This window comes from Pseudorasbora parva, chromosome 12 (genome assembly GCF_024679245.1).
Source record: "Pseudorasbora parva isolate DD20220531a chromosome 12, ASM2467924v1, whole genome shotgun sequence".
Taxonomy (NCBI): domain Eukaryota; kingdom Metazoa; phylum Chordata; class Actinopteri; order Cypriniformes; family Gobionidae; genus Pseudorasbora; species Pseudorasbora parva.
In genome coordinates this window covers 32,139,606-32,152,246 of record NC_090183.1, presented here as the reverse complement: position 1 = coordinate 32,152,246, position 12,641 = coordinate 32,139,606, and the positions used below count along the sequence as shown (strand labels likewise).

General features: G+C 36.1%; 1 protein-coding gene across 2 annotated transcripts in view; it reads left to right on the top strand.

Moving 5' to 3' along the window:
• The window catches only part of nos1apa (nitric oxide synthase 1 (neuronal) adaptor protein a), a 136,652-nt gene that overhangs the window by 49,728 nt on the left and 74,283 nt on the right, over positions 1–12,641 (top strand). Inside the window, exons 3-5 of one of the 2 annotated variants that reach the window (XM_067459899.1) lie at positions 3,203–3,295; positions 4,150–4,176; positions 4,259–4,317. In XM_067459899.1, coding sequence (XP_067316000.1) covers positions 3,203–3,295; positions 4,150–4,176; positions 4,259–4,317 — 179 coding nt within the window. The remainder of the gene's footprint in view (positions 1–3,202; positions 3,296–4,149; positions 4,177–4,258; positions 4,318–12,641) is intronic. The other variant, XM_067459900.1, reaches the window with a different exon arrangement.

The window sequence follows — 12,641 nt, the reverse complement described above, 5'->3', positions numbered from 1 at the left end:
GTTTTGCTCCTAAAATATTTGCTAGATATTGTAATAGATGTAGTAAAATTTGCTCACACGCTGGAGTGATGGCCTATTTGTAAGTGATTTTTTTTTAAAGTTCTTTAAAAAGGTGGTTTACAAATTTGTCTGATTCCTTTGTGAATGATGTCTAAAAAGTAGGGCTGCAAAATTCCAGGAATTTTTAAGGCTGGAAACCTTCCATGGGAATTAATGGGAATAAATTGGGAATTTGCAAAATGGCAGGTTAGCCTATAACAGGGAATTTAAATGTAGTTGGGAATAAATATTGCAGCTTAACCTTGGATTAAATGCACTTTCAGTTGAATTTCTATCAACTGTATATTCCTCAATCACACTCTTCCTGCAGGATTATTGAGGAAACACCCCCTGCATGCAATCTGCATTCCACCATAACACACACATTTCATCAAAATAGTCAAAACAGTAATATTGTGAATTAATAATATTATAATAAAAAAGGTTTTATTTGCTTACTTTTTTCAGCATTCTTTTCAGCATTCTTTGACAAATATAAAGTTTTTTAAAAAATGGCATTTATTTAAAATATAAATCTTTTGTAACAACATACAAGTGTAAAAAGTGTAGGGTCAATCTTTTTTTCTTCTTTTTTTTTTGAAAGAAATTATTACTCATTACTTATTACTTTTGTTCAGCAATAATGTGTTAAATTGATAAGAAGTGATAGTAGACATTGTTAAAGATATTTATATTTTGAATAAATGCTTTTAATAACTTCCTGTTAAGTAACCAAATTTGAATATTTCCAAAATTCCCCAAAAGTTTCCACCTCTATGCAACCCTAAAAAATAATCACAATTGATTGAAAAGCTGTATCTGCTACATAACTGTGAATACATGTCATAATCAGCTTCATTTTGATGAGTAATCATAATTGTCAGCTGAGCAAGTGAATTAGAGTTGTTTAAAAAAAATAGTTTTGGACTGATGGATTAATCAAACGGATCATTTTTAAACAATTTATTAAAAGAACCGGTTCATAGGTCATGTTCATAAGACTAAGCTGGTGGTGCTATGATTGTTTTTGCATATCTCTATAGGATTTGTTTATTTTTAGTACATAGTTTGGGTCTCCATGCTTCTCGTCTTTCCTGCGGGTTTATCAGCAATTCTGTGCCGGATAAATAATGTTTTATCCCATTATGTATGATATAGATTTTAATAGATTTTGCCTTGTAAAGCATTAAGCTTTGACTCTGAAATCAAGCTGAAAGCACAGTTAGTTTGCTGGTCTGGTTGTTTGAACTTTGCTGTGACCTTGAAGGTTCAGCTCAGAGAGGAATTCAAGATAAGCTCAAAGCTCCTCATTGTTTTGACTTTGAGAGCACAGGTCTCAAATTCGTTCAGATTTTTAATGTTGGCGTACAGATTTTGCCCATGGTGCTTATTTCCGTGTACACAACATATAATTACTAGTACACACACAAAAAAGTTAGTTGAATAGCAGAACTTGTTTTAGGTGGAGTTGTGGTTTAATCACAGACAGCAGTGTCTGTCTTTTTTGACCCAAGTGTGTCAATACTAGATGAAATTCCACTCAGCACCTGCTGAGAAACGTAAAATGGGATCCAGGTGGCTGAAAGAAACTGAATTAAAATGAGACAAACAGGAAGGCACTACAGTGGAGAGGGGCTAGAAATGGAAAAGAAATGGAAAAGAGCGGTAAACGCGTGTCGTCACCTGCTTAGTAATGCCTAGATGCACGTGGTGGCCTTGACAGCTTATTTGCAATGTTTTTAGTTTTGTCCTTTGTATAATAAAGACCATTAGGTAAGAGGGAAAGAACCACAGTAACTTTGAAAACCTTCACCCCCCACACCCCCAGCAGCAGCTACTTGTTTACTGCTAATATTTTCTCTCTATTGCTATTTGTTTTCATGAATCATTTCATAGTCAATATGCATGCTGTATTGAAAAATTATAATATTGTTTCTATCATGTTGCTGTTATAATTACATTTTAAATTGCATTTAAATTAACATTGTCACAATGTACGAGTTTGCGAAGGTCTGAGAGCATGTGAGCAGAGATATTAAAGTTGCATCTATTATTTTAAACCTTGCATAAACGGTGACATGTAAGAAGTTTAATTTCAAACTACAAGCGATTCAAAGTCTCATTTGCATCATTTATTAAAAGATTTAGTTTTTATCATCATTATTATTTTAATATGCATGGGGTTTATTTATAATGCATTGATATTTACATATCTTTGATTATATTAGATCATGTTTAACACTGAATTTCACATCCTGGTTTAAACAGTTCATATGTGTGATCTTGAGTGGCAGGACCAAATTGTGGTTTGTCAAAACAGCTCAAAAATGGGTTATAGAATCCACTTTTCCTTGAATGTCTGAAAGCCAGAAAGCAAACTTTCTCCTCATTTACTTCTCATCATCTAACATTAGCCTTGGTAGTGCATAAACAAGATGCAGAGTAGCTAGGGGACTACTCTGGTATACTTTTTTTCTTGATGGTGTAAAATGGCTTGTAGCTTTGAAGGATTTTAGGCTTGACATTGACATCATAATTAAACTATAATTCAACTTTCCCCAATCATCTTAACCAATATTGTGTGTATATTTGCATACTGCACATGTGTAGGAATGAAAAATGAGAACATTGCTGCTCTTCATACTGTCCCTACAGAGACTCTTGTTTACTTGTGTAAGTTGCTCATATTTGTTTGTACTGACACCCACACCCATACATCTCTAAGCAGGCTAATGCCTCTGAATAGTGGAAGAGCGCTGCACACGCTACATCACAGTTAACTCAGAGCTGAGGAGCCATAGAGAAACCCATTTACTAGAGAACTCTATTCAACCCAGATGCACTTCAAAGGCTTTGCTGTTCTTTTTCTGATTTCCACACTGTTGATAAGCACTTGGCTCATTTAAAAGTTCCAGTCCTGCATTTCAATTGTCGAAATGTTAATGGCATTTGAGCTCGTTTACTACAAGGACATATATGCCAATAAAAAAGGGTGAAGTTATTGATGTTTGGGATAGACCACGTTATTTCTATTTAAAGACTGAGTCCGATTGAATTGATTTACTATAAGTATCCTTGGGTGTCCTGGAAGGGTGGAAAATAAATTACTCTGTATTGATATTTCCTCCCATAATGATCTCTATCTCTCCTCTCCATTTTACAGTATGAATTTAAAGTGAAGAATATTAAAAAGAAGAAAGTCAACATCATCGTGTCCGTAGATGGGGTGAAGGTAGCACTGCGTAAAAAGAAAAAGGTAAGCTTCTGTTTATTTATTACTTATAATATGCATAATTGGTTATATTCATAACCAGGCTATATGCATTAATTCGTTCAATTTTTAAAATGTATTTATTGATAAATTTTTCATCTATTTTTTTTCCATTTATATTTGACATATTAATTTGTTAATTTTAATTATTTATTCTTACACAGTGGTGTAGTGACACTTAAACAACAAAACATAAATGCTATAAATGTAACATCTGTAATTATGTTATTACAGACAAATATTTTTGCTATACAAAGTACATTGTTTGCAATACTTGTGATGTTCGAGACCATAGAGAGACTTTGCAATGCTCTGTAATTCTTTTTTATGAATGAAATAATGTTCTATGTAAATTGTGTTATTGGGCTGTTAAGTAGAAATTTATTCATGGGCTGTTTAGTAGAAATTTATTCAGTGTTAACTTCCAATATGAACATATTACATAGCATATCTAGAGGCAACTCTATTATGTGTGGATTGTTTCGATTCTACCTCCTTTTTTTGCAACAATAACTGCATGTCATAATTTAGATGGGGATGACAGCTATAAGCTTCAAGCTGCTTTAAGCTTAAAGACTAAGGGTTTGATCCTTGAGGCTTTGAGATCAGACGAGAATAATACGCACCACAGTCCTGCTCTGTGTTCACCCTTCAGCAAAACACTTAGCCTTTATTTGGTTTCCGGGATGGTTTTGTCCTTCAGTAAGATGCTTAGCTCAAAGTTAATGGGTTGGGTACAGTCAGTCCCTGACATTTCTGTATCTTAAGTTGCCTTGTGCTGTTCATTTAAACATAAAGTATTGATTTCAACCGGTGCTTTATCTCTTGGTTTAATTTAGAGCTGGAACCTAAATGAGATTGATAGAGTAAGTTTCTGCCTTGGATATATTATCATATATCAAAGCCTGCCGTGTGGTGTACTGAAATGATCACTTTGATTTCCTGCAGAAAAAAGAATGGACCTGGGATGAAAGCAAGATGATGGTGATGCAAGACCCAATATACAGGTGCGGCGCTTCATAAAATATCTCTTTTATTTTAACTGCATCCAGCACTTGACCAATGTATCTGTCAGTCCTGAGAGTAAGTGAGTAATGCCTTGTCAGCCCTCCTTTCTTTCGGTGAGAAAGGACAACTGTGCTCCTAAATATATCACCTTCACAATCATAATGGCTGTGTTTACCGTGCACCTATTATGCTATTTTAAAGGCTCCTATTTTTGTTTTGGAGGTCTCCTACAACAGATTTACATGCATTAAAGTTCAAAACACACTGTCATTTTCTCATTATACATTGCACATCACCACATTGTTCAGTGATTCTCAAATGACTCTACGGAATCGCTCTCCCCTTTTTTCCGCAAGCTACTCTGCTCTGGTTGGTCAGATGGCCCAGTCTGTTGATACTGGTCTACCACTTACAGCCGGGACCGGTTCTAGACATGCCTTGCCCACCCAGTCAGAATTTAGGAACTGATTGTGTTAATCTGTTTTTTACGATTTGTGCATTGATTAAAACAATCTGAGGTGGGGTCTGTGTTGAAAGTTTTAATGAAGGGCTGTAGAATGCCCCAAACAATGACAAAAATAACACCAGATTTGTAGTAAGTTGCAGTATTTTATCCGTTATTAACTAAAAGTTACGGCACGTTATAGGCTACTGCAGAAAAGCAGCGGCAGTCACACTAAACGAAAATGAGCGGACATATTTACGTGCTTAGTAAATAGTGTTTAAAACGTGCTTAGTAAATAGTGTTTAAAATACAAAATGCATAGTTCAGTAGAAACCTTGCCCCCTTTGGCTTGCTGTTGATGCTGTGAACTGAATGTACGAGGCAAACTGTTTAAATAATAGCACTGAAATAAGAATGCACTGTTTATCTTTTAATCAGTTTAGGGACATTCATACAGGACGCATTTTTGCGGTTAAAAACGCGAGATGCAGGTCGAGAGATGTGGTTTTTAAAAGTTATTTTAACTTGAATGGCGAGTTTATAAAGCTGTGTCATGCGTGATACTCTGCAAAAGTGTGGAAGAGTTACGAACGCAACAGTCTAACTGTCTAGGGTGACGTTTACATTAAAAACAATATAAAAGTAGCGCATATCTATCTATCTATCTATCTATCTATCTATCTATCTATCTATCTATCTATCTATCTATCTATCTATCTATCTATCTATCTATCTATCTATCTATCTATCTATCATCTTTTGGATTGTTACGTCATTTAGTACTCAATTACTATCGCACACCTGTAACTGATCACAAATCACATCAGAAAGGCATTTACTTTAAACAAACATTAAGAAAATGTTCTAAATGTGCAAATAAAGTGCCTAACGAAATGTTTAAATTATTTTAAAAATATATTTAATTTATACAATTATTGCATCCTGTTACTGTACAACTATACTGAGGTGCAAATACTAGCCTATGTATCTGTCAAAATAAAGTATAAATTACATGTAATTACTATTTACACATTGCCAAGAACTGTACTTTTATATGGTGTAAATAGAATTTATCACTATTTATACTTAGTAAATAGCATCTACAGCTATTTGCACTTAGTGTAAATATCATCTGACTATCGCTAAGAAAATGTTATTTTCACTGAGTTTAAATAGAATCTAGTTGCAATTTACACAATGTGTATAGCATTTATCGTTATTTGCACTTTTTGCAAATAGCCACTGCTATATCATTTCTAGTGACATAGAACTAAGATTCAAACAAAAAGTTATTTGTATGTGCGGTTTAGAGTTGATTCTTTCTTTTAGGGGACAATAATTTTATCTTGCACTTTGAACTTTACAACTTTGCAGAATGTTTACATTACGTTCACAAACGCCTATATTACACACTGCATAAAGGAGAATATAAATAAAAAAAACATAATACCGGTACACCCTTAAAAATAAAGGTGCCAGGAAGAACCAAAAATGGGGTTTCACAGTGATGCCATAGAAGAACTATTTCTGGTTTCCCAAAGAACCTTTTTGTGTAAGGGTCTTTACAAAACATTTTTTCTAGCCATTTTATACACTAAAGAACCGTTATGTACTACTGTTTCTGTGTTTACTAGAAGAACGCAAACTCTGCCGTCGTCATTATGGCCCCGCCCACCGACTCTATACACGATGTGATTGGGCCGACAATAGTTAGCCAATTACAGCTCAAAAGGGTATTGAGAGTTGCTAGACGACACTCGCGGGCAGATTAGATTTGCTGCCGCTAGGGTGCGTCTAGATTTCTAAGCTATCAGTGAACTTCTCTAACTTGAGAGTAATGCCTATATTCTTTATTGTGGATTCTGTCAGACAGATCTTTTTACATTAACAAAGTTGTTTTCCCCATCTTGATTTTAAAAAGGTTGAAAGCTATAACTCTAGTCTAGACATAGCCCACAAGCCAAGCTCTCTCACTGAAATTGATTGTGATTTACTGTTAATATAATTCAGTCTCTCCAGTTACAAAATGTTCTTGTCACTCTCTTTCATTACTAAATTGTTTAAGCATGCCTAAAAAGACCAAAAACAAAAAACTTTATTTACTATTATAACTTTATTACTATTATTTTGTTTTGTTTTGTTGCTGCTGTGTGAATGCAGCCAATGTGCTTTTGCTGTTAATGTTTTGTTCTCATTCAATTCATCCATTTAATTAACATTGCACAGATGTGTCTTCCTTAAAGTCTGTAGTTACCATTGGTATTTCTTCACATGATGAAACTTGCTTTGACTGGCTCTCAAATGTCAAACACAGTTAGTGTGCTTCATTTCAGATGATGATGATAAATGGAGTCAAATAAAAGCTCAAATGGCACGCGTAGTTGGAGCGACTTACAGAATGTGACTCTCTGCTTCATAGGATTGTGAAAAGGCCTCAGTTACTGACCAGAACAATTTAATAAATGAGACAGAGGGATTTAATTGCTCTCGATTTCATTTAAGTAATTAGGCAGTGGGAGTCTCTATTAACACCAGATTAGTCTTTTGATTATGCGGATTGGGAAAATCAATGTGCATTGTATGGCAGTCTATTGAACGTAGCCTTATAGTAATATATTTTAAAGTTTCTCAAGGAGAATCTAAGTGGATTTTGTGGAGCTGATCAGTGTGTGTGCTGTTTGCCGACAGTGTCTGTCAAGTCCAGGATAATAAGATGTGGTTTAGAGTTCAAAACTCTGGATTAGTCAAAAGAAAGCAGCAAAACTTTGTGGTGACTGTCATGCAGTTCTGCAGACAAGGTCATTGTTTCCTTACAGCCATTTCACACACAGCCACCGTCTGTGTTCCTCCAAGCCTTGCTGAGGAGGATGCAGGACCCAATTTACCAGTCGCTGACAGACTTAATGAAAAATGGGAGGACTACCGCACTATGTCATCAGTATTAATCTTCACTTGCACTTACGCCCTGATACTAAGCGTCAGGATGATCCAGAGCTGGCAGGGAACAACTGCATTGTCACAAAAAACATCTACCAGTGGTAACCACAGGACAGTCTTCTAAGGCTTAAAGCAGAAAGATGACAAACCCTCCTGGTTCATAGCCCTTTGACCTCATTGCCGAGATGCAGTCTTTCCTTTGTATCCACAATAGCAGCCCCCTGGAATATGAGTATTTTATCTAGGATTCAGTTGATCCGTGTTACTCAAGGGCGTTCAGTGAAATGCGGTCGGGTTGGTGTGTCTGTAAAGGGCAAAGATGAACAGATTACTAAAAAAAATCATTTTGCAAGGATTCTTTCATGCGTCTGTCTTTTAGGTCGGGAGCAATATGAGAAAATATTGATGATTCATAAGCAGCTATGGAAATATGGGCTATTAAAGAAAGACGATTTTCATAGCCACAAAGAATTTTGAGTTTTTGTGTTTGTTTGAGTATGTAGATTTAAGCTTTTTGGTAGTGAATATTTCCATTTTAAACTTTTCTGACAATTTTGTCATTTAAAGGTCGCATGGCATGAACTTTTAATTTTATGAGGTTTTTCTACATTAATACGAGTTCCCCTAGCCTGAATATATTCCCCAAGTGGTTAGAAATTTTGATCGGCGTAAACAGAGTTGTAGCTGTCTTTCTCTGCCTTTGAGAAAATGAGCCCAGATGAGCTGATCTTGAATTCTCCTGTTATGACGTCTTACCAGGAGAGGTTACCTCCCCATCCTCTGCTTTGCCCGCCCAGAGAATGGATTCAGTTTATCAGTTGTGATGTCAACAGCACAGGCTTTACCATATGTAAATCGACAGCACTTCCATAAACAGTGAGTAACAGTGTTCATTAAGGCCTGATCTGGGATCAGTGAGTTCTGATGTGTAGCTAATCATTCAAGTTCACACAGACTTTCTTTCTAAATGGTTTAAAACTGTCAGTCCCGCCGCTGGCCGTCTTGATGCATCAGTGAAACAAGCCAGTGACTAAAACGATCATCTTCACATCGTTTCTGTTAGTAGCATAAAACAAATCTGTTATTTAAATGATTAAACTACAGAGAGCGATCAAAGAACACTCTTTATAATGTTCGGATCTTTACTGTATTGTCATACAATCATTTAGTGTCTTTACTGTATTTATTTATCAAATAAATGCAGCCTTTGTGACCATAAGAGACGACTTTCAAAAATATTTTTAAAAAGTCGTCTACCCCAAACATTTCAAAGGTAATGTTTGGTCCATTGTATTTCAACTTTATACATTTGCCTCCTCCTTTTCAGTAGTTCGGTAGGAATTGAGCATTCCCTTGCCCATGGGATTAGTAAGACAACCAGTAGTCTTTGCACATAGCTCCACTAAATGCAAATGTTAAATTGCAACTTCCATAAAATGCAATTACTGATATTGCAATAATACATTGGTACATTTTATTACATGTCTGTATATTTGGCAAATGTTTTACCAAAAAAACTTGCATTGAATTTCATTTTATAATGCTCATGCATTTAATGGGAATCAAACTCATGACTTCGTAAGCTACAAGAAAGCCTCTTCAACATGCTTTTCTTTGTCAGACTTTTATCGTTTAGAATATATACATATTCAGCAACTTCAAGGATATGCATTTTTTCATTCTTAACTTTTCATGTGGTAAAACTGAGCTAAATTTTGTATTTACCATCGGTGCATAGCAGCTTCTTGAAGTGCAACTTCAATATACTTTATACTGCTGCATTCATATAGCCTGGATGCCAGCCAAACTTAGCCCCGGCCACAAAATTTTTAGGTCGGGCAGTTCGGTCTGGCCTTGCTCCATAGAGGAGTAATTATCCCCGAACAGAAACAGTTCGGACCAATGAAATCATCAGGGCGGGCTTTAGACGATGACGGACAGATGATCAACAGTAACGTAATCATGCACGTCATCAAAGGGACTTGAATTATATTTGTTCGAATCCTAAACGGAGAGCTTGTTTGTATATGCATTCACCTTCACAATTTCTCTCAGAAATGATGATCATGTTGGGTAAGTACTCTGTGGATCATTAAATTATTTTATTTTTTTACAACACCGGCAAAGATCGTGTATTCCAGCCTGATTCCAGCGCACGTGCAGACAGGGTTCCCAAGTTTTTACAACAAAACCCGCCAACTACTAGCCCTAAACAATAGCTTCTCGGGGGGTTCTCCGGGGGGAAATGGCGTTTGGGGGGTAAAATTTGTGTTATTTTGGCAAGGTTGCCTGCTAAAATTCGCACTCATGGGTCTATACATCACATAATAGTCGCTTCAACCCGCGGACATAGAAAACCACCAGTGGAAAAAACGTGGAGTTGGCAACACAGTGCAGTTGAACTAAGTTGACATTTGACAATGCGTCGCTTCGTTGCTCTGATTGGTTGTAGGTCTATCCAATTGAGGTGTTTCCTGGTTCTGTTGAAACACACCCCATAATCACAGCCCAATGGAGCAGTTTCAGACTCATATTCTGACTAGAATTGAGCATGACCACATCAGGGTAGCATTCATTTGGTTCATAGGTGATGAAACAAACCCATAATAAGTATACTTTAGTACTGAAAAGTCTGCTTACTACTGAGCAGATGTTAGAAATCCGTTAGTTTTGAATAATATGGCATGCAATCATTTTATTCATCAGCATTTCATCATTCCCGAATCACAGTGTTGGGATCGGTCCAAAGCAGTAGCCAACATCTACATCAGCACTGCTGCAAAAGCCCCAGAATGCTTCATCTCCCAGGCAACATGTGAGCGCAGCGTCCCCATTAGAATATGAAAAGCTTTCTCGGTCGTCCTTGCTCAAGGGTATGTGCGTGAGCATGTGTGTTTGTTTCCGTTTGTTTGTGTGTTGAGGACACACAAACCATTAGTGGTGTTTTTATGAATACACTCCCATTAGTGCTGGTGTATCCACCGCAAGCAGCCGATAATACACGACTCCATGATTAAAACTAACTCGATCATGATGATGATGGATACCTCACATACTGGCATCTTCATGTTTATGCAAGTTTTCCAGAATTGGCAGGCTTGTGACTTTTACTCTCAAATGAATCTCTCTCGTACTGCAGATTGCTCGTACTCTCTCATTTTGTGTAAAACGATGTTTTTGGGAGGTGTTTGGCAGTATAGATGCGATAATTTATCCAGACCCTCACATTCCCTTCTCCACTATCATCTGTGAAATACTTTACACATTCCCAGCAAGAGGTGGAATACGTTACAATGTGTACTAGGCGGAAAAGGATGATAAATAATGCGTGGGTTTTGTACCTACAGGGTCTGATCAATGTGTTTGAGTCTACCTCATTGAAATGTACGCCTAATCCATATAGTGTGTGTGGCTGATTGCCTTCTGAAAGAATAGACCAGCATGTGAATCAGGGCACCCATCTTAATTATAAAATAGACTTTTATCTGATCTGAACAACACAGGGACTCCATTCACCGTTTGTATATCAAACCCCGCAAGGCTGCATGGGCAGCTGATTGCTCAATGGCAAGTTTTATATTTCTATTGCATTGATGAGTTGAATTCAAATGTAACATTTGGCTTACCTTACTGTAGAATGACAGGACTATATGTGATGTCAAGGTTCTCATACAGCATATAGAGTCCTATATGCATTTCTTCCTGTTTAACACCCGTGAAGCTGCTTTGAAGCAATCGTCATTGTAAAAGCGTTATATAAATAAAGTTGACTTGACTTGACTTATAGATGTGCTCCTTTAATATAAAAAGACATTCTGACCAGTGTTGTTTTTTTGTTTAGTTTTTTTCAGTTACAGTCAAGCCAAAAATCGTTCAGACACCACACACCAGAAATAATTTTTTACTAGTGGGTGTATGACACTATAGTTCATTTTTCCAAGTGAGGATCGCAAAATAAAGTACACTGTGACATATACCCAACAATTATTCTTACAGTGAGCTACCAGTAAAATGGTAAGTGTTTTCTGTTTTAATATATTTAACGATACAGTTAACTTTTATTCCTGTGATGGTTCAGCATCATTACTCTAGTCGTCAGTGTCACATGTTCCTTCAGAAATCATTCTAATATGGTGATTTGGAAACATTATTATCAATGTTAAAAACAATTGTTTTATTCAATATTGTTGTGAAAATGTGATTTATTTATTTTAAAGGATTCTTTAAAAAGAAAGAATAAAAAAAGCATTGCAAGTGCATAGCAAGAGTTTTATTTATTAGAAGTGTTTTTTTACCATTATGAATGTCTTTACCGTAACTTTTAAACATTTAATGCATTCTTGCTTAATAAAAGTATTCATTTTATTTTTCGTTATTTTTGAAAGTTAATGAGAATAGTAATGTGTATTGACAGTATACAAGTACATGCCATTGATCAAAACACCTAGTTTTAATTGTTAAACATTTTTTCGCTCATCTGTGTGGTAGAATTTTGGAGAATAAAATCCAATTTTCCTAACACTTTGTTGAACAGCCTTGGAACAACCCTCACAGTCTTAAAACGAACACACTCGCCACAAATCATCTGTATTCACACCCCATTGAGGCCTGCATTTGGTTCATGCTTTAAGCCAGCCGTTTCAGAATGTAGAGCTCCAAAGTAGCTTATTCCTGAGATTCTCTCAATGTATCTTCAGCTAAAACAGACCATGAAAATTTAAAAAGATCTCATTGTAAATGCCATCTCATGCCTTCATAATACCCATTTTATTAGCTTCTCATTCTCATGCTGTAGCTGTGGACCATAATTGGATGAGGGGGGGTTGGAGAAAATCTTATGTAAATTATACCTCTACTGCTTGACTGCTACAAAGCAGAGACTTTTCATTGTATTCCTTCAGTAAGTGTTACTTAGGTGATGTAGTTTCACTTTATTGTTTA